This window comes from Trachinotus anak, unplaced genomic scaffold, assembly GCF_046630095.1.
Source record: "Trachinotus anak isolate AG129_WGS33_773 ecotype Australia unplaced genomic scaffold, CSIRO_AGI_Tana_v1 ptg000010l, whole genome shotgun sequence".
NCBI classification, from domain to species: domain Eukaryota; kingdom Metazoa; phylum Chordata; class Actinopteri; order Carangiformes; family Carangidae; genus Trachinotus; species Trachinotus anak.
In genome coordinates this window covers 19,850,852-19,873,057 of record NW_027273861.1, presented here as the reverse complement: position 1 = coordinate 19,873,057, position 22,206 = coordinate 19,850,852, and the positions used below count along the sequence as shown (strand labels likewise).

The 22,206-nt window shown below is 40.1% G+C and overlaps 1 protein-coding gene across 3 annotated transcripts; it reads left to right on the top strand.

Annotated features, from left to right (window-relative positions):
• Positions 1-319: 319 nt before the first annotated feature.
• LOC139625917 (low-density lipoprotein receptor-like) lies at positions 320-21,765 on the top strand. 3 transcript variants are annotated; one of them, XM_071485994.1, is made up of 14 exons: positions 320-672; positions 1,031-1,106; positions 2,173-2,307; positions 4,556-4,933; positions 8,326-8,445; positions 8,691-8,816; positions 10,515-10,686; positions 11,555-11,770; positions 12,365-12,483; positions 12,728-12,867; positions 13,840-13,981; positions 14,142-14,339; positions 15,373-15,533; positions 20,753-21,765. In XM_071485994.1, exons 2-14 carry the CDS (start codon positions 1,091-1,093, stop codon positions 20,786-20,788), a joined length of 1,959 nt encoding a protein of 652 aa, XP_071342095.1. In that variant the 5' UTR covers positions 320-672; positions 1,031-1,090; the 3' UTR covers positions 20,789-21,765. The 3 variants fall into 3 exon arrangements, with proteins under 3 accessions (XP_071342095.1, XP_071342093.1, XP_071342094.1); XM_071485992.1 differs by having other exon boundaries at positions 1,031-1,151; XM_071485993.1 differs by lacking the exon at positions 320-672 and adding an exon at positions 755-926 and having other exon boundaries at positions 1,031-1,151.
• Positions 21,766-22,206: the final 441 nt, after the last annotated feature.

Genomic DNA, 22,206 nt, shown 5'->3' with positions numbered 1-22,206 from the left:
GACCATTAAGTTGAATCAGGACCTCCTTCATGCAGGGAGGATTCATTTCAGGATCGGTGTTGCATTTAATGACTTTTAGCTAGTTGAATGTAATCCCTGTGAGCGTGGGCGTAGCGACATTGGCCCGATCTCAATGTTCACCCTCAAGGACTCTCTTTGAGGCGTGGTACATTCATGGGGCTGTCCCACTGTAAATCGTACAATGCGCACAAGGACTCCGTTGTGCACATTTCGCTAAAGCGAAGTCTGTGGGAATTACCCACAATTCCGTCGGGTCGTTAAACACAACACGGGGTTACCATGGTTACCCAGGGGACCAGAATAAGGAAGAGAGAAGAAGAAGAGCGGTCAATAAACAACCTAAATGTTGATGTGACAAGAACTAATAAGTTTATATGTAAATGTAAACACACAGCTCGCTGGTGATTCATACCCAGGGCTGTAGTTTGTCATAGCGCGGTGATAAATTCATCAGATCTTATCCAACATTACTATTGTGTGTACAAACAGGGAGCTGAGGGTGGAAATTAAAAAAAATAAAAATAAATTGGGCCAAAAGCAAAGAAAGAAAAAGCAAAGCTAACAGCCTGAGTCTAATCACTTGACTGGAAACACCTGTGTGGGTGCAGGGTACGTGAATACACTGTTAAGCTGTTTGACGGCGGAAGAAAGGTGAGCACTCAATATCATGTGTAATATAACGTAGTCTATAAGTACCAGACTAGAAAAGGTTCAACTTTAAGCAGCAGCATGTTCATGTTTTCATGTCATGTTGACCCATTGAACAGGAGTCACACCTGCCACAATTGCTTTTAAAAACCTATTTAGCATTTCTAAATTTCCCCTGGTTATACGCGGGTTACGTAAATAAATTAATAATTTAAAAAAACCCACCTCCTCCGAGAATAAATATATAAATAAATAAGGTAGTAACAAAATGACGTTTCATTCACAGATCTGTGCGTTGACAGATAATTGTACCCAGTTGGTTATGTATCTTACTTTAATGACACATCCATGTGGTTGACAGGAGCAACTCTTGCGTCATATTTCCGCGCCGCGTTGCTTGCAGTCGTGGAGGACATTGAGCATGGGACACCTTGGAGGTTTATTTCTTCTTATCTTCTCCGTTTCATGGCATCATTTTCTGGGTAAGATGCAGGAGAGACCTGTGCGTGTGTGTGAGATGAGCGATCTGCGTGTGGAAACGGATGGACGGACGGATTTATACAGTCGAGCAGACCGCCGCTGAGTTTGAATCAAGTCTGTTTACAGTGCAAACTGCAGTGAACTTGCTCGTTGACTTGTGTTTTCATTGTCTCACCCTAATATGTGTGCGAAACAAAATTAACCTTTTTTTTTCTTTTCTTTTTTTTTTTTTTTTTTTTTTAACCAAAAAACAAAAAAAATCTCCAGTATATAGATGTCATCTGACTCCTTTGCGGTGCTCTCTTACACGAGTATTTTAATGATAAGATAAAATAAGATAAGATCGCCTTTATTAGTCCCACAGTGGGGAAATTCACAGTGTTGCAGCAGCAAAGTGGCAGTGCAGAGAACAGGAAAGCTGATATTTACATATTTAATTTAAATCAATACTTGAATTCATTTTCCGCTGGTATCAAATTATTCTGGTGAGTCTGCCATCAGACAGAATCACCCATGGTAGTGGTGATTTCATGGCGACTGAAATGTACATCTATGCAGTTTTGATGTTTTTCTGACCTAAAATGTCATAGAACATGAGTGACGAGATCAAAACTGCACTGAAACAGTACATTTTATCCATTTACTGAATGACTTCAGTCTCATCTTACAGGTTTTATATCAACACATGACATTTATCATTTTAGTTTACAAACTAGAACAACTGAACATATGATTGTTTATTTTTGTTGTTTGGCAAATGTTTGTTTTTTTTTTCATGTTTTTCAAATTTCTTATAAAATGCAACATATCAGACTTTGTTGACAATATTTTACAATGTCTTGGATTTATTTCAAGGTGTTTACAAAGTCCAAAACTAGAGAGTTTAGTTGTAATGTGTAAGTTGTCATGCTTTTTCAAACTTTCATTCTTGCCCTGTTGTATAACAACTTTTTGGGCCTTTGTGATGCCTTTGATTATCGACTGACATCCTAACAGTGAAGTGTATGTTTGCACATGTTTCAGGTTCTGCAGGTCACTCCCTGCCGGCCTGCCACAAGCAGCTGGAGTTTAGGTGCAGTGATGGTTCGTGCATCTCGCAGCAGAAGTTGTGTGACAGACACAGAGACTGTGAGGATGGCTCAGATGAACAGCACTGCAGTAAGTACCATGTTGTCAACGCAATCCCATCCCATACATACATGCACATTGGTTTGGATTTCACAAGCTCATTTTATGCATACATAAATACTATTTAAAAACAGAAGTAAAAAATAAGCTAAATTAAACATTAAGCAGGAGAATAAAAATGACATTGACGTTTCAGTGCAGTGCAGGATCTGAAAGGATAGTCCCACATTTTATTGCATAAAAAGCAGTGGTTTTAAGTTGAGTTAAGTTGAAGCAAACCTCACAATTTCTGGGAGTTTGTTCCAGATATATGGTCGATTCATAATTACTGAAGTGATCGATTGACTGAAAGGACTTTTTAAGGAACTGCAGCACTTCCTCCTTCAGTTGGTAGAGACAGAGAAGGCTAGGGAGATGGATGGATAAATGGATAGACAATAATAAAGACAGACTGAAATCACAAATTCCTGACACACAGGTGAGATTGATGCCATGTGAAAGCAAAATCTGACACCAAGATGTCTCACAATGTGACCCTGCAGACTTCAAACAACAGTAGGTGCATTATCATAAGCTCAGCACCATTCCTTCATTTGTTATATTATTACCTATAACACACATGGTGCTATTGGGGCTACAAAAAACCCACACTGACTGTGGGCTCTACAGTCCAAAGGTGAGTTTATAGGATTTTCCCAGTTTCTGACCTGTCAATGGCATCATAATAACACAAATGGTGTCAAAGTCTAACAGGTTCAGACAATTACTGTGTCTAATTCTTGAGTTCATATGCCCTTTTACCTACAGTTGTTCAGCATACAGTATTGTTTAATGGAGTTTTAGCTGATTATATCTGCCTTAAAGCAGGAGGGGTGTTTAGCTCTGCTGAGTGGTTTTTCTATTTCAAAACAGAAAATCCTGAGTCCCAAATTTTGCCATATGTTTTGCCACAGACAGTTGATTTTTACACCACAGTGCATTTGAAATTTTTAGACCCCTTCAATTTTTTCACTCTTTTGTTATTTTAGCATAAAGCTACAACTTGACAAAAGTGACAAAATTGAAGAGGTCTGAGCAATTTGCAAATGCACTCTACATCATAATGTTCAGTGAATAATACAGCTCATTTTTATCTTATCTCCACAGTTTTGGCCATACAGGATATTGTCCTACTTATACTTATATATTTTTATATATATTTATAATTTCAAATTTCTATGCCACAAAGATATAGTCTTATTTCCTGCAAGTGGGTGGAAAAGTGCCATAGTAGAGTTCTGTTTTATAATCCAGTTGAAATCATTAGGGACTTTGATATTGAATTCCAGAGCGACTTAGTGATCAGCACAATCTATGAGCTGCATGTCTGCTAAGAAACCCTGCATGGGAAAATATTCTAAAAGGATTTACTGTGATTTGTGGGTTAACTATAAACATTGCTGATGCAAGTAATGGCAGCAGGTATGAATATTGGCAGGGCTGCTTAGACGTCAGAGACATGAGGCTTAGACCTGAAATTCCCTGGTCTGACTGTCTGCCAGGAAAATGCGCAACGTCAACAAGATTTACTTGCCTCTCTTCAAAAGTGCAGGACTCTGCAGCGGTCCACTGTGCTTATACTGGAGGTATACAGCCGCCAAAACCAAACTCACAAGACTTTTGGATTTTCAGGGTTGTAATTGTAATAACTGTTACGGTTTCAGAGCAATTCAAGCCAAAATGACTGCTTTTTTTTTACTGTTTGATCCCACCACTCACATGAGCAATTAAATCAAAAAAGTTAACAATTAATAAAAAATGTTATTACATTTGTTACAAGGAGTTGTCATGGTTACAGGTTTCTACTGCAGTCTAGTAAACAGCAGGTTGGAGTTCAGTCCTTGGTTAAGGCAAACACATGTTCCTGGCACCTCTGCTCAAATAATACAAGTCTCTCAACTGGGTAAAAGTTTCTGATTTCACATGTCTGTAGTTTATGGGCAGTTACACTTCTCCTTATGAAAACTAAGATGGCTTCTTCTAGGGGTTGTGATGGGTTGGTGGGTTGCACTACACAGTCATAAACAGAAGCTTTCTTCAGAAAAGACATTCTCTAGTTCATTTTTGTTGCTCTGTCTGTGTTTACTACAAAGTGAAATGCTCAATAGAAATCAGATAGATAAACTGGAGTTATCCCAGGGTGTTGGATACTCTAATGTTTCTGGTAGTGTTGTATACTGTAAACACAGTCATTCAGACTGTGCTGGTAGTGAAGCCTTTTGGGACTCACTCTTCACAGGTCATTTGAGGTGCAAGAAGGATGAATTTGCATGTCGCAGCAGACAGTGCATCGCTACACGGTTCTTATGCAACGGTGTCGACGACTGCGGTGATGGGAGTGACGAGGATACCTGCCAGAACTGCACCTCAGGCGTCTTCCCCTGCGGGCTGTCTGATGTTTGCCTGCCCACACATAAGCTGTGTGATGGATGGACGGACTGCAAGGATGGGCGGGATGAGAGCCAGGAATTGTGTGGGTTGGCCCAACCTCGCCCCCAGACCTCTCCCACATGTGCAGCCTCAGAGTTTCAGTGTGGAAATGGGAAGTGCATCCGCCATGTGTGGAGGTGTGACCACACACCAGATTGCTCTGATGGCAGCGATGAGGACAACTGTGGTAAGTGATGGGATTCGACTGTATGTACTTGGAAAAATGTTGACATTGCCAAAATGAAAGGAAATGTAGCATAAGAACAAGTCTTTAATTTCTTTACACTTAAAGGATCCAATTTAAATTTTTCCCATATATGTCGGGGGCAATTTGGGGTTCAGTGGCTCAAAGACCCTTAAACATTTGCACTAGAGGCATCAGTAACAGAACCAGCAATCCAATGATTAATAGCTGATCTGCTCTACCACCCAGGCTAAAGTGCAGGCAAACTGGCTTGTACTGTAATAAAGCATTTTTTTTGTATTTGCTGGTGAAATAGGGTGACCTAAAATGACAAACATATATGACATCTTAGACAGATGCTAACATGTAACACATGGATGACCTAGTGTGACTAAGGAATGAAAAGAGGAAAGAAAGAAAACATGTATGCATGTGGGGATGGGCAGACCAGGATCCTGCGTAGGATCGGTTTTTGGTTTGGTGTACCCTGGTGATTCAGTACAGTGTTTTCATGAAGTAGATAGCATCAGAAGCCAAAATATAGAGACTCTTAGTCTCTATTTTGGGTCACACATCAAAAAAACTGGATCCCATATTTTTCATGATGCAGTTAAAAACATCTGTCAGTCAGGTGCTCTGTCTGATAGACACACACATCTTTCAAACTCCACACATCTGGTTTGTAATGCAAGTAAATAAAAACCTGTAGTCTCCAAGCCCAACCAAGATAACCCTGATAAAATCATTATGATGTCATCTGGATCATTTTCTACCTCTAGCGCTGGAAGGATGAGGCAAAGGATGAGGCAAAAAAACCAAACTTTTTAGACAAGTGTTCCAACTTTGTGGCAACAGTTTGGGGAATCTCCTTTCCTGTTTCAACATGGCAATCCCCCCATGAAGAAACACTTTTCCCAGTTTGGTTTGCACAGAGCCCTGACCTAAACCCCATCCAGCAACTTTGGGTCGAGAAAAAAAACACTGTGAGCCAGGTCTTATAATGTCAGCGTCTGACCTAACTAAAAGTGTCGTCTGATCATGTCTGAAGGCAAAGGTGTTTACAGATGCTCTTGACAGCCACACTTGGAGGTAGGGTGACAAGTCTGCCCTCACTAAGCAGCGAGATGCGATAACTCCCTAAATAAGGACAGAGGAGCACACTTCTCCACAGTATCTCCTTGAAGCCATTCATTGTGCCGCACACTCAAAACATTACAAAAAACTGCATGAAGAATGGACAAGGAGAGCTTGAGAGACAGATGTTGAGACCCTGGTTACTTTCTTACCACACAGCTTGCCGCAACAGTGGGAACGCTTAGCAGTTTATAGGTTTTGAAACATTGCAAACATTTTTAAATGCAGCCCCTCTGAGTCCGACTTTGGAAAGGTGCGGTGAAAGGGGGTTTCAGAAGCTGTTCAACTATCTGACAAGATAGGTTCCAAAATAAAGTTGAAGCTGTTAAAGCAGAACAAATAATGTCTAAACACTGTTTTTAGACTCAGCAAACATACATGGGTCCAATATTCAATTGTCCACATACAGAACAGCCAGGGGAGGGCAGTATAGTATTGTTTCATAACACAGAGGATGGACTCCTAGTGTCTTGGTGCACAATCCTCCTAATGCTTCTCTGTTTTAAAAGGGTAACAGGGTCGTAAAGTAATCTGTGTCTTCTATCAGTAAACAGCAGGAAATGCAACAAAATGACATAAGTGAATCTTTAGCTTTTAAATCTTTTTGTCACAAAAATCCCCTGAGTTGTTCTTAAACAAAGGTTGAGCTTGAAAGTGAGTTATAACAGCTTAAGTCTTAACTGGCTGTCAAGGATATTTTATTCAATTAAGAATAAAAGACAAAAAATATAGACACAACAGTGGCCAGTGTCACAGATGTTTAGAAAAAGAACAGAAGTCAAACTTATAAGTGCATTTTTCAGTCCATGAAGCATGGTGGTCGTGGTGAAGCATGGTTTTCAGCAGCAGGCACGGGGGAGATTGGTCTGAGTTGAGGGAGAGCAAAGTACAAAGTAAAGAGAGATCCTTAATTAAAACAGAAGCTCAGGACCACGGCCTGGGCTGAAGATTCAGCTTCCATCAGGACACTGACCCTAATGACCCTCTCTGAACGCCCTCGCCGGATTCAGCCAAAGATGTGACTTGAACCCAATCTTCTCCCTATGCAAACTTGTTTGAATGAATGATACAGACAGTAAGAATGAGGAAATTAAGCACTAGGTAAGACAGACAGACAGAAAGAAAACCATCAGCAAGCATGGATAAAGAGGAAAAAATATATGACGATATAATAAATAAATAAATATATACACATATACTTTCTGATTAATATCTGAGCCAGGATCCGATATGGGAGCATCTCGTACAGTACATTCAACACAATTCATAAGGGCCTCAGTGTCATTGTTGTCAGTGCTTTTGTTTGTCTTGTTGAGTAACTGGTTGGTAGACATGACACAACTCGAGACAACACCAGTCTTTCAGATTACACTGGTGTTATGCAAGAACACAAGAATTACACACAGAATTACACAGGAAAAGACGCATCTGCTCATGTGAATTGAAAGTGTTTCCTCCAGATCCCATAACAACAAAGCAAAAAGAGAATTTTAGAAATTTTTGCAAGTTTATTAAAAAGGAGAAATTGAAATATCACATTGACATAGATATTAAGACCCTTTGCTGTATGACACTTATGCTAAGACAAATCTAGCTCAGGTGCTTCAGGTGGTGTTTCTAAACTTTGGTTGGAGTCTACCTGTGCTAAATTCAGCTGATTGGACATGATTTGGAAAGGCACACCTGTCTACATAAGGTCTCACAGCTAACAATGCATATCAGCGTGAAAACCAAGTCATGAGGGGGAAGGAACTGCCTGCAGAGCTCAGAGACAGGGTTGTGTTGAGCCACAGATCTGGGGAAGTACAAAAAACAATTCTGCTGCATTGAAGGTTCCCAAGAGCACGGTGGCCTCCATTATGCTTACGTGGAAGTTTTTGTTTCCTCAGCTGTTGTCCTTAGTTGAGAACCTCAACATCTTTTCCTCTCTAATCTCTAGTTAAACACTAACTTGTGTGGATACTTTTTAGTCGTGCTAGTGGCATGGCTCTAGAGATGCTGATGTCGGTCAGTTCACCATTTTAATCCAGACTGTAATGCCTCAGCAATCATAACAGAGATTTCTATGAATTAAGTATAGTTTCTCTGATATCACAATTGTTTCATGTCACAGAGAAATAATCTAACTCATATGCACACTGTTTGTCATTTTGCGCAACATGTTTGAAACCAAACGTGCCACATGAGCACGAACACTTTCATCATCGTGCAGGCTATGTCATTGTATGAAACCACTAATGACGTAACGTTTGCTCCTGCAGATCAGGACGAGTGTCAGGTCAATAATGGAGGCTGTTCTCATCATTGTAAGGACCAGCCGATGGGTTTCCATTGCCAGTGTCCTGACAACATGAGGCTTGTTGGGGACAGCCAGTGTGAGGGTAAGTGGCAGCTTGTTGGAGCATCTTGATTCCTACTGCTGAGCTGAGTTTAACATCACCTGATTTACGAAGATTTGTCCTGACCCAAAACACAGAACGTTTCTGAAGGTGAGCGTTGGAGTGTTATGTTTTATTTGTGTCACAACTTTGTGAAAGTATACATACTCTATACTTGCTATGAAGTAATAGTAGATGCACTTTCAGGTTCTTGAAACTGGTTTTCAAGTATTTGTTTTTCCACGTAGATGTTGACGTGTGCCTGGAGACAGATGTGTGTGATCAGCTATGTGTTCACGTGAACAGCAGCCTCACCTGTGATTGCCACGAGGGCTACAACATGAACACAACAACCAGACAGTGCAAGGCCAAAGGTGAGAAACAAATGGTGTGTGTAGCTGTTAACTAACCACTGACAACTTGCAAATTTACTTTAATTATTTCATGCTCAGTGTTTCACGGAGATCCTAGGTTTGATCCCAGCACTTTCTTATTTGTAGCCAACACATTTATCTTCAGTCCAAACTTATGTTAATAACCCGTTTGAGGGTTTCCACCTTTTCTAAATCGTTTATACAAACTGGCCAAGCAGCAGTGAGTTTTCACACCCCCGCTCCTCAGTCTCACTATCAACTACGTGACTGCCTACTACAGGACTGAAGCAAGTTAAGCATGATTTTATCTTAGCTAAGAACATTTTTCTGCAGTTAGAACAGGAGAACAAAGAAACCATGTAACTATGCAGTCCATGCAAAACTTTTCAAAAGCCATCAGTCACAGTCTGGATGGTGGCAGATGTCACTGATTGCTATGGAAATGAGATTCTATATTCAGCATGTGGCGAGTGTTGCTTACTTTTCAGGCTAAAAATAATTTGGTCTTTATTTTTGCGGAACTTTCTAACTACACTACACTACACTAAGAGCAAGGTTAAAACTGGTCTAACAATTGTTTCTGCACCCCTATGTCAACGTGGGAAGAACAGAAAAGTGAGATCCGTATTGTAGTGTTCTCATGCAGTAGGGTTGTCACGATACCGGAATTTCAGTAGTCGATACCAATACCTGTGATTTTCCACGATTCTCAATACTAATTCGATACCACAATAATAAAAAAAAAAAAAACAAATAGGGCGGCCCGATAGCGGAGTAGATAGGGCGCGTACCACATGAGCAGATGCTCTTAGCAGCTGAGCGCCGGTTCAACTCCCGACGGGCCCGACTCTTTCCTGCGTGTCATTCCCCCTCTCTCTGCCCCTTTCCTGTCACTCTCTACTGTCCTGTCAATAAAGGCAAAAAAAAAAAAGCCCCAAAAACAGAAACCCAAACAGAACCCATGTACTTTTAAATTCACTAATTTATTGAAAAGTGTTTTAAACTGTCAAGTATTTAATACCACTATAAAAACAAGCAATACTGTGCTTTATGGTAATAAATAACAACAATATTCAACTATTTACATTCAAAAAAGAACAGCAGTGGCATGGAGCCTTCAAGTATATAAAACAAACAATATTCTTCTTCTTATAAATATGCAAATAAATAACAAAAACAACAGCGGTGTGGCGCCTGATCTCACATAACTAAAACCTCTAATACCAGGCACTGTTTGCATGTCGGCTTGTTTGTGTCTACAATTGCTCCGTATTTATCCGCCTCCAATGCAAAATATTTCCACTTGACTCTTCGTACCTGTTTTGTCAACGAACTGACGTGTTGTGCTTCCACTCCCACTTGCTGACCTTGACCTTTTTACTTAAACTACAACTTAATTACACATTTATCATTTTTAACAGGGCAGCAGCACAAGTATAGTAATTCTGAAAATCCTCAAACTGCATGTCTCAGCTCTCCTATGTCTCCCAGGACTGTTTCCTGTCCATCTGGTTTGATAAGATTTCTGTTTGCTTGATGTCAATGATGGGTAGATACTAGAATGCCTGCCTTGACTTTTATCAGTGGTGTGTGTCAGGTTTGTTTAAGTTTGTGCCCTTATGTTTTGGTGAGAACTGTCACTCAAAACTTAACTGTTTCCCCCTTTGAATTACTTACTTACTTTCTATTTCCTTCCAGGAGATGAGGCTAGGCTGGTTTTCACCTCTTCTAAAGGAATGCAAAGGATAAGCATCACTGCTACAGAGTACAGGGATCTGGCCCCACATTTACCAGGACCAGGGCCTGTGGCAGCCTTGGTCTCAAATAGCACACTGTTCTGGGCCCGGCAAGGACGAGGCTCCATATACAGGTACCAGCGTGGAGATTTAGCTGCTGCTTCCACCTCTTCACACCTCTTCTTTTACCAAACCCAAGGGGGTGCTTGTGGGAGGTCAAAAACACAATCTGTGATTCCAAAGAAAACCAATTGGTAACCCAACCACCCACCCATCCACCCATCCTTTTTGAACACTTTTTAGATAAAAAATGTTGCCTTTCATGACTTGAAAAAAAGAAAACAAACTGACAAAAATTATAGGTGGTGACATTCAACACTTGCGCTCAATATAGCTTATGGGGAAGTGAAAATCATAGAGGAAGTCTCTTTATTTGACAGGTGAAAGAATGTTACTGTAGAAAATCCCTTTTCTGAGCACAGATGCTGGTAAATTGAAGAAAAAGGGATCCTGATAGATCTCATTTTTTTGTCTAAAATAAAAAGGTAATCAATCAAGTGAAAAAATATAAATGAGTAAACAGCCTCAGATCCTTTCCTGCCAACTGTCTGTGGCCTACTAGAATGTGTGTACCAAAATTTCATGTCAATCTATCCAGTGGTTTTTTTTCCATTTTATTTATTTATTCATGTATTTATTCATTTGTTTGTTTTGTTTGTTTTTTTGGAGATTTTTCACCAAAAACCAAAAATGTCAATGTACTTGTGGCACTAGAGGAAAGGAAAGGGGATCACAGACAGTATGATTAATCCTCTGGGGACCACGGGTGCCTGTGCACAGTTTCATTGAAATGCATCCGGTAATTGATGGTGGGTCGACTGACATCGCCATCCGTAGCGTCATGCCTCTAGGTCTTTGGTTGCATTTTACCTTTGAGTTTACAATCATGACGGGAAGATGATTGAACCTGATGTTATATCTTTTCACCCATGTGTTTCTCAGGGTCTCCATGGATGGAAAGCCACACGATGCCACGTTAGCGCTGAGGGTTAAAGGTTCAGTGTCTGGCCTGGCTGTGGACTGGATCCACCAGCTCCTCTACTGGACCAGCGTGGAGACTGGTTCTGTTGCCGTCAGCCTGCTGGATGGTTTGGCACAGCGTCAGCTCATTACGGGCCTGGACAAACCTTCTGCAGTGGCTGTGGATCCTCTCAAAGGGTAGGACGGCAGGATTATTAAAAGCTTTAGCTTTGATTACACACTATTCGCTGAAATTACAGATAATGTTTGTTTAAAGGCTTTTCCCAAGGTTTTTTAAACTAACACAACACAAGTTAGGAGGTGGGTAAACACAATAATGTATATACCCAGGGAGAGGCAATACAGCAGAAGACAATAGACACATTAAAGATGGCTGTGTTTGAAGTGCTGTTCATTCATCTCATGAGTCAATGTTAAGGCTGAGAGAGCTGCATTCTTTGGTTCATATACCACCAGCTATTTTGTTCTCAACTCGTATACAATTAGATCCAGCCAGGATGGGTTTAGGTAAGTTTTGATTTTAGCTCATTCATTTTTTTGTCTGTTTTTTTTTCTTTGTTATATGTTATATTTGTTTGCCAACATAGACAAAAAAGCACAGTGTGAATGGCTTTGCAATAATATTCTTGTCTGGTTTTCAATACAGTGTGTTTCACAAAAATGAAAAGTACACATAAAAAGGCACAATTAATGATGCACAATTTAAAAAAAATTGGATGAAGCAAGAATCTTATCACAAGGCTTTTGCATTAACTGCTTTTGTTTTCTCAGGTTGCTATTTTGGGCTCAAAGTGGCAGCTTCCCAAAGATTGAGAGGGCCGGCTTGGACGGCCAGGACAGAATGGCTGTGGTCACTTCCTCAATACGCCATCCTGTTGCCCTCTCTCTGGGTATGTTCTCATATATGCTTCAGTAACTTCTCTGTGGAACTTTCAGAAGGTTTTAAAATGTTCATTGTCAAATCTTCCTCTTTGAAACACAAACACTATATATGTATTTTTTCACTTGGGACAGAAGTTAAAGGGCTGACTGCCATCACAGTTAGGTTGACTGTATTTGCATATGTTTAAAGGTCCCTCAGTATTACTGTTCATTGTGCCCATTAATATGTTCATGTGTATTTATTTTACCTAGATATGCCTCGTCAGCTGCTGTACTGGGTTGATCAGGGAATGAGAAGCATCTCCAGAGTAAATCTAGTAGGCCGGGAACGTAAAACGGTGGTAGAATCAAATGGCTTTCTGGACCGTCCCTTCGGACTGGCTGTGTTTGAGGTAAGACAACATTACAGCCTTGTGATGGAATGGAGATTGGTGTACCCATGCCTTTCACCCAGTGAATCCTGGGACAGTCTTTTGCCACCCATGAGCTGAAAGAAAATTGGGTGAATGAGGTAGAATAAAAGTAAAAAGCAAACACCTCAACAACCATAATAACTGCTGACAAATGAGCCCGCTCCCAGTCCCAGTCCCAGCAAACACACGCAGCAGCCCTGTGTGCACTGAGGGGCAAGGAAGGGCTAAGCGAATCAGTGCACTGCACACAGCTCTACCAAGGAGCAACGACATAAATCACAAGGTTAGACATATTTTATGTTACATGATGAGAAGCATGGATAAATCTTCGATTTGTTTTGTAACTGTGGCGGACAGATTTAGTTGGTGGATGGGAAACACTGTGGAGGATTTACCAGGTAGTAAGTAAGAACGCTTTTCTGCAGAGCCTCATGTGTCATGGATGTGTCCCGGACATCGGCAACGTTGTGCAATGCACAATATGTCACGAAGAATGCTCTGACCCTCTGTAGGCTGTATTTTAATGTCCCACTTGACTTATCCCAACATCTGAAGTGCATTTTCAGCTCACACTGCTTGTGTGTACCAGTAGCACTATGGAGCAAAGGTTCTGATGATGGCGTCCACATTTTGTCTGTATCTTGTGCTTTACTAGAAACATCTAATATGGCCAGATGAATGGCTGGAAAAATTTACCAGCTGCTTGTTACACTAAAGGTCAGATTCACATTTATTTATAAAATTAATGAAATTGAGTAAAATAGCCAAAATATAAGATAAAAGCAAAATATGCCAATCTTTCATTAAGGAAGGAAATTGATTCAGCACTTTTGTTGGGCCTTAAGGACACAGATTTTGCATTTTGCAGAGAAACACTGAATATAAAGATATCGTTACTTCTCCCATTTTTGTTATGAAACAACTGCTAAGTCTCTCTCCATCTTGATTCAGGGTTTTGTATATTGGAGTGAAGAAGTTACACGGTCCATCTGCCGAGCAAACAAGCACAATGGCAGCCAACTTCAAGTACTGCTGGCAAATACTTCCTCACCAGGCGACGTGGTTGTTTTTCAGCCTGTTCTTCAACCAAATGGTACGACCAATCAAAAGCATGCACATGGTGTGCGTCAGACTCCATGGTTGTTTTGGAGTTTTGTGTTTAGGCACAAACTTCATGAAAGGTCAAGTAAATAAACAGAGCTGCCTCACAATCACCGATTCTTCTCAACTGACTATATTGTGCTGGTTCTTAGGGCCGTCTCCGTGTGGACGTACTGGGACATTGTGCCAGCACAAGTGTGTTGTCAACCTACTCTCCAAGATTCCAGAGTTCAGCTGCATTTCCCCAAAAACGGGGCAAAATACATCTCAAGAAATTCCTGCTGTCTCTCACACAGTGCATGCATCGACTATATCTGATCCTACATTTGCCGGAATCCTCTTCCTTGTTGGTAAGAGTCTAGTTACAGTATCAAATTCCTATCGAACTGATTAAAACCACCTCTGCATCTTTGTTCAATACTGACAACAGAACATGATAACTATCCTCCCACACGGGGCAGGTCAACATAAGTCTGTCATTAAAATGACATTGACAAATGAAGAGTAGTGGCACTTTGGCAATGAACTTTGTTACTTGCACAGTTTTGCTGTAGCAGTGACTTATAATTAAATGGTTATTATACATGATAAATACTGGTGTAATTTTTTCCCTCAGATGTGATTTAGTCACAGTTTCCCAGCTGCTTCCCAACTAGTTTTATTTAACTTACAGCTCTCTGCTGTATACACGGTGGGTATACATGTGATGTCACTGCACACTGATGTAGACATGGTCACTCCCTGCTGAGTCATAAACATGCAACATTCAGCATCATTGTGCTCTTGATTCCACACAGAGAAATTCAGGCAGACATTTATATGAGACCCTGTATGAAGCAATGCAAGCAAGCAAGCAATTTCCAGGTTGTCAACTTTAACACTGTAACTGCTAAATAAAACACATATTTTTACCATCCTGTCCGCCGACAACCAGAAAGTCTTTGTGGTTTTGAGACTCTTTTAAAATAGGACCAGTCTGTGTCTTCATGCTTTTTTAGTGTGTTTTCATATATATTTACTTCACTATATTGACCTAATTTATCATGTAAAGTGTCTTTGGTTATGTGGAGAAGTTCTACAAATAAAATGTATTAGTTATAGAAACATTTGAGTTACAGGAAGGTCTCTTTCAATTGTCCAGCACTTTGCATGAATCCTTGCTGGTTCTGATGGAACCAGATCAGATGGTTCTGATCTTTTTCAAGATCTTTTGATTTTCCCAGCAGTTTTTCAGCTTTATTCAGTCATAGTAGCCACCCATTTTATCCACTCAGAGGAGGTAAGGGTGGGGGTATTACATAGAAAGTTGTCGTCAGCATGTGAACATGCTGTCTGTTGGCTCTGCAGAAAGTGACTTAATGTCTGGGTGTGTGTATTTCCCAGTGTTCCTCAGTCTGCTGCTGGTGGGAATGGCTGTGTGGTGGTGGAGAGAAGAGCTCAGCCCGTCCAGGTCTCTCACTGTGCAGAGCTTCTCCCTCAAAGAGTCCCAGGACCCACTCATCATCCGGGGGCCACTTATGGGTCCAAACTCATGTCCCATCAAGGTGAGACAAGTTTGTCAACACACACAAACACAGGCACCTTCATTCACCTTTAGAGAGGAAATACCATTCATTCAGCTGCACCTGTGTACAGTTGAGATACATATAACTGTTCAGACTGAGGTTTTAATTTTCCCCTCCATGGTTATTTTGGTTAAGTGCACATCATGAGGTCTCTATAAAGTTTTTGGCTTTGCCTTTAAAGGCCCAGAAAACTCAGAAAACCCAGAAAAATTTGTACTATGTACTTTGTACTATGAGTGACTGGGTCACACAATTTTCTGCCAAAGTTGGAACAGTTTTGGTTATTTCACATTAGAGATCCCTATGTTTGTATTTTTGTCTCTGAGTTCCTCTCTCTGGTTTGAAGTGGGCAGGATTTAATTTGGCAAAACCCACATTTGAAATCTGATGACAGTTGTTAGGTTGTTTGACTTTGTGGTCAATCAAATCAGATCATACCCAATGATTTTGATTGATGCACAGTAATGAATGAATAGTCTTATCGAGAAATATGTACCATTTTATAATTAATTGTATTTCTAAAATGTTTTTGTTGGGCAGCTACCTAGTTGTGACCGTGCTGAGAATATGATGTCACATTTGTAGAACATGACAAGGAGATTATCAGATCACATTATAACATGAAATCCACATTTATACATATAGTTGATACACATGTTGTACTGTGCAGACCAATAAACACTCACTCAGATGCCATCATGGTGGAGTTACTTCTATAGATTCAAATAAAGTCCAAGGAAAACCACAATACAAATGACCTCAAGGCCCCAAACAAAAGTAAATCTATGTGGCTACAGTTCCTATGGCAATACACAAACCTAACTTAAACTGTGAGGGGAAACAAGAAATTCGACAAGCATATCACCGGCTGATTGTCTGAGCCACATAAGTTGTTATCAGAAATATCTTGAAAATACCACAGTATCATGGAAATACCATAGAGCAGCTTAACCACAATAAATCCATCGAGATGCCAAGTCGAAGGTTTTTGTTGGTCTGCTGGTTGTATTTATTTAAGAGCGTTTCACAAATGTAGTTTGTTTGCTCTTGTCTGAATGAGTTTTTGTTACAGTTTGTATGCTCTGCTGCATCCCAGCACGCAAAGCACACCAGGCTACACACCCTGTTTAGCTCAAACAGACAAGTGCAGCTACAAGTTGAGTGAGATCGAGGTTGGATCTTGTTCCCCCCGCAGACAAACTGCACCAGAGTTCGGACAGGGATGAGACCACATTCTTTAAAGGGTCTTGGTGCAGTTGTTTTGGTCCCACCCGAGTGTGATTATTGTCTTCACACCTGCTCAAAAGAATCCCACCAAAGAGGAAACTGAACCAAGTCCGATTAAACCAGACTAAAAGGTGCAGCTGTAAAAACACTCTTAGACTCAAAAATATAAGTAGCAATTGGCCTCAAAAATTCAATATCGGGCTTCTTTACTTTGTACTGTGAGTGACTGGGTCACACAATTTTCTGCCAAAGTTGGAACAGTTTTGGTTATTTCACATTAGAGATCCCTATGTTTGTATTTTTGTCTCTGAGTTCCTCTCTCTGGTTTGAAGTGGGCAGGATTTAATTTGGCAAAACCCACATTTGAAATCTGATGACAGTTGTTAGGTTGTTTGACTTTGTGGTCAATCAAATCAGATCATACCCAATGATTTTGATTGATGCACAGTAATGAATGAATAGTCTTATCGAGAAATATGTACCATTTTATAATTAATTGTATTTCTAAAATGTTTTTGTTGGGCAGCTACCTAGTTGTGACCGTGCTGAGAATATGATGTCACATTTGTAGAACATGACAAGGAGATTATCAGATCACATTATAACATGAAATCCACATTTATACATATAGTTGATACACATGTTGTACTGTGCAGACCAATAAACACTCACTCAGATGCCATCATGGTGGAGTTACTTCTATAGATTCAAATAAAGTCCAAGGAAAACCACAATACAAATGACCTCAAGGCCCCAAACAAAAGTAAATCTATGTGGCTACAGTTCCTATGGCAATACACAAACCTAACTTAAACTGTGAGGGGAAACAAGAAATTCGACAAGCATATCACCGGCTGATTGTCTGAGCCACATAAGTTGTTATCAGAAATATCTTGAAAATACCACAGTATCATGGAAATACCATAGAGCAGCTTAACCACAATAAATCCATCGAGATGCCAAGTCGAAGGTTTTTGTTGGTCTGCTGGTTGTATTTATTTAAGAGCGTTTCACAAATGTAGTTTGTTTGCTCTTGTCTGAATGAGTTTTTGTTACAGTTTGTATGCTCTGCTGCATCCCAGCACGCAAAGCACACCAGGCTACACACCCTGTTTAGCTCAAACAGACAAGTGCAGCTACAAGTTGAGTGAGATCGAGGTTGGATCTTGTTCCCCCCGCAGACAAACTGCACCAGAGTTCGGACAGGGATGAGACCACATTCTTTAAAGGGTCTTGGTGCAGTTGTTTTGGTCCCACCCGAGTGTGATTATTGTCTTCACACCTGCTCAAAAGAATCCCACCAAAGAGGAAACTGAACCAAGTCCGATTAAACCAGACTAAAAGGTGCAGCTGTAAAAACACTCTTAGACTCAAAAATATAAGTAGCAATTGGCCTCAAAAATTCAATATCGGGCTTCTTTACTTTGTACTGTGAGTGACTGGGTCACACAATTTTCTGCCAAAGTTGGAACAGTTTTGGTTATTTCACATTAGAGATCCCTATGTTTGTATTTTTGTCTCTGAGTTCCTCTCTCTGGTTTGAAGTGGGCAGGATTTAATTTGGCAAAACCCACATTTGAAATCTGATGACAGTTGTTAGGTTGTTTGACTTTGTGGTCAATCAAATCAGATCATACCCAATGATTTTGATTGATGCACAGTAATGAATGAATAGTCTTATCGAGAAATATGTACCATTTTATAATTAATTGTATTTCTAAAATGTTTTTGTTGGGCAGCTACCTAGTTGTGACCGTGCTGAGAATATGATGTCACATTTGTAGAACATGACAAGGAGATTATCAGATCACATTATAACATGAAATCCACATTTATACATATAGTTGATACACATGTTGTACTGTGCAGACCAATAAACACTCACTCAGATGCCATCATGGTGGAGTTACTTCTATAGATTCAAATAAAGTCCAAGGAAAACCACAATACAAATGACCTCAAGGCCCCAAACAAAAGTAAATCTATGTGGCTACAGTTCCTATGGCAATACACAAACCTAACTTAAACTGTGAGGGGAAACAAGAAATTCGACAAGCATATCACCGGCTGATTGTCTGAGCCACATAAGTTGTTATCAGAAATATCTTGAAAATACCACAGTATCATGGAAATACCATAGAGCAGCTTAACCACAATAAATCCATCGAGATGCCAAGTCGAAGGTTTTTGTTGGTCTGCTGGTTGTATTTATTTAAGAGCGTTTCACAAATGTAGTTTGTTTGCTCTTGTCTGAATGAGTTTTTGTTACAGTTTGTATGCTCTGCTGCATCCCAGCACGCAAAGCACACCAGGCTACACACCCTGTTTAGCTCAAACAGACAAGTGCAGCTACAAGTTGAGTGAGATCGAGGTTGGATCTTGTTCCCCCCGCAGACAAACTGCACCAGAGTTCGGACAGGGATGAGACCACATTCTTTAAAGGGTCTTGGTGCAGTTGTTTTGGTCCCACCCGAGTGTGATTATTGTCTTCACACCTGCTCAAAAGAATCCCACCAAAGAGGAAACTGAACCAAGTCCGATTAAACCAGACTAAAAGGTGCAGCTGTAAAAACACTCTTAGACTCAAAAATATAAGTAGCAATTGGCCTCAAAAATTCAATATCGGGCTTCTTTACTTTGTACTGTGAGTGACTGGGTCACACAATTTTCTGCCAAAGTTGGAACAGTTTTGGTTATTTCACATTAGAGATCCCTATGTTTGTATTTTTGTCTCTGAGTTCCTCTCTCTGGTTTGAAGTGGGCAGGATTTAATTTGGCAAAACCCACATTTGAAATCTGATGACAGTTGTTAGGTTGTTTGACTTTGTGGTCAATCAAATCAGATCATACCCAATGATTTTGATTGATGCACAGTAATGAATGAATAGTCTTATCGAGAAATATGTACCATTTTATAATTAATTGTATTTCTAAAATGTTTTTGTTGGGCAGCTACCTAGTTGTGACCGTGCTGAGAATATGATGTCACATTTGTAGAACATGACAAGGAGATTATCAGATCACATTATAACATGAAATCCACATTTATACATATAGTTGATACACATGTTGTACTGTGCAGACCAATAAACACTCACTCAGATGCCATCATGGTGGAGTTACTTCTATAGATTCAAATAAAGTCCAAGGAAAACCACAATACAAATGACCTCAAGGCCCCAAACAAAAGTAAATCTATGTGGCTACAGTTCCTATGGCAATACACAAACCTAACTTAAACTGTGAGGGGAAACAAGAAATTCGACAAGCATATCACCGGCTGATTGTCTGAGCCACATAAGTTGTTATCAGAAATATCTTGAAAATACCACAGTATCATGGAAATACCATAGAGCAGCTTAACCACAATAAATCCATCGAGATGCCAAGTCGAAGGTTTTTGTTGGTCTGCTGGTTGTATTTATTTAAGAGCGTTTCACAAATGTAGTTTGTTTGCTCTTGTCTGAATGAGTTTTTGTTACAGTTTGTATGCTCTGCTGCATCCCAGCACGCAAAGCACACCAGGCTACACACCCTGTTTAGCTCAAACAGACAAGTGCAGCTACAAGTTGAGTGAGATCGAGGTTGGATCTTGTTCCCCCCGCAGACAAACTGCACCAGAGTTCGGACAGGGATGAGACCACATTCTTTAAAGGGTCTTGGTGCAGTTGTTTTGGTCCCACCCGAGTGTGATTATTGTCTTCACACCTGCTCAAAAGAATCCCACCAAAGAGGAAACTGAACCAAGTCCGATTAAACCAGACTAAAAGGTGCAGCTGTAAAAACACTCTTAGACTCAAAAATATAAGTAGCAATTGGCCTCAAAAATTCAATATCGGGCTTCTTTATTTGTTTCTTTGGGTTCCTTGATTTGAAATGTGTGGCAGCTTGACTTCTTTGACCAGCTGTCTTCAGGTCAAGGGCTTACAACATGCAGTGTGTCAACTAAGCTGTGTTTTCTTCATTGCCAGGAAACTCTGCTTAAGCTGGACTTGGACGGAGAATGAAGAAAGTGTGACACAGTTAGTCATCTGACTGGGTTTCACCTGGTGCAATCTCAGCCCCCGCACAGGACAACAAGACAACAAACCCAGCGGATCTCCTGTCGTGTCCTGACTCCCTGTTGAGGTTGAATCTCTGAGGAAATGAATCAGTGTAAATATCTGGGATCAGAGCGGGGAAAAGGCCTTTGAACAGTCACTTCTGTTGTAACATCAGCTCTGACAGAATATTTCTTTCAGCCCTGGTGGTTCTGCAGTAAATTACTTCCTGTTTCACCCTGAACACTGTGAGCAGCAGTGAACAAGCATACATCTATTTTTTTGTGCTTTAAATGCGAATACAATGTTGCCTTAACAGGTTGCCAGCTGTGTTACAGCCAGAAGGTCTTCAAGACAGTCAGTGGAACGGTTATGGTTGGACATGAAACAATTAGTTGATTAATTAGTTAACCTTGACAGTAAAATAAACATTTATTTGAGTTTCGTACTGTTGATGAGACAAAACAAGTAACTGGATGACTCTGCAAAGTGGTGATGAATATATTTCACTATTATCTGAGATTTTATAGACAAAATGATCAATCGATTAATTGAGAAAATGATTCCTTGCAGTGCTAGTGTAGACTACCTCAACAATTGCACTTCCTCAGCAGTGTTTGAAATGTTTATTTACATTTATTGCAATTCCCAAAGCTTTACTTTTGCAGCATTATGAATGGATCAAATAGGGGTTTTGTGAATGACAATTTTCTTACACTTGTGCTCCACTGGTTTGGTCTTGACCTTCAGGATTTTCACATTCTAGTCAGTCAAAGAGATGCATTATTGCATTGGAAATGTATTCTGCCTTTTGCCCAGTGAATACTTCTAGGTGTGTTGGACTGAAATTTGGGTGCCTTTTTTTCAGTTCACTAACATTTTTGGAGTCGTTTATTTATTTATCCTGCATCTGGCCTAAATATTCGACAGGATGTGCACATAAATACCTGTCTACAACATGTAATGAACTAGCAAAAATCTATCAGAAGTTGTCTGCAATGATTAATGCAACAGTGATGCAAAAGTTCATTTAAAGTGGCCTTACAAAGTTAAAAGATCAGAGCATTAGGTTTGATTCTCAGAGGGGACATCTGCAATAACATCATCGTCGTGTATGGAATAGTGGTAACATCCTTTTGAAAAATTCATCTGTCAAAGAGGATATTGATAGAGCTGTACTAATAGTTAAAGTCCAGTACTTATTAAACTACTGCTGGTTTTTGACTCCATCACCCAAAGAAAAAAATCTGGATTCATCCTTATTTTTTTTTGTCTTTGAATGTTGGAAGAAATGATCAGGTAGCAGAGCATAATTCTCTATTCTCTATTGGATATAATACGAATAGAAATACACTGTATTGTAAATGTGAAACTCGAGTCAGCAA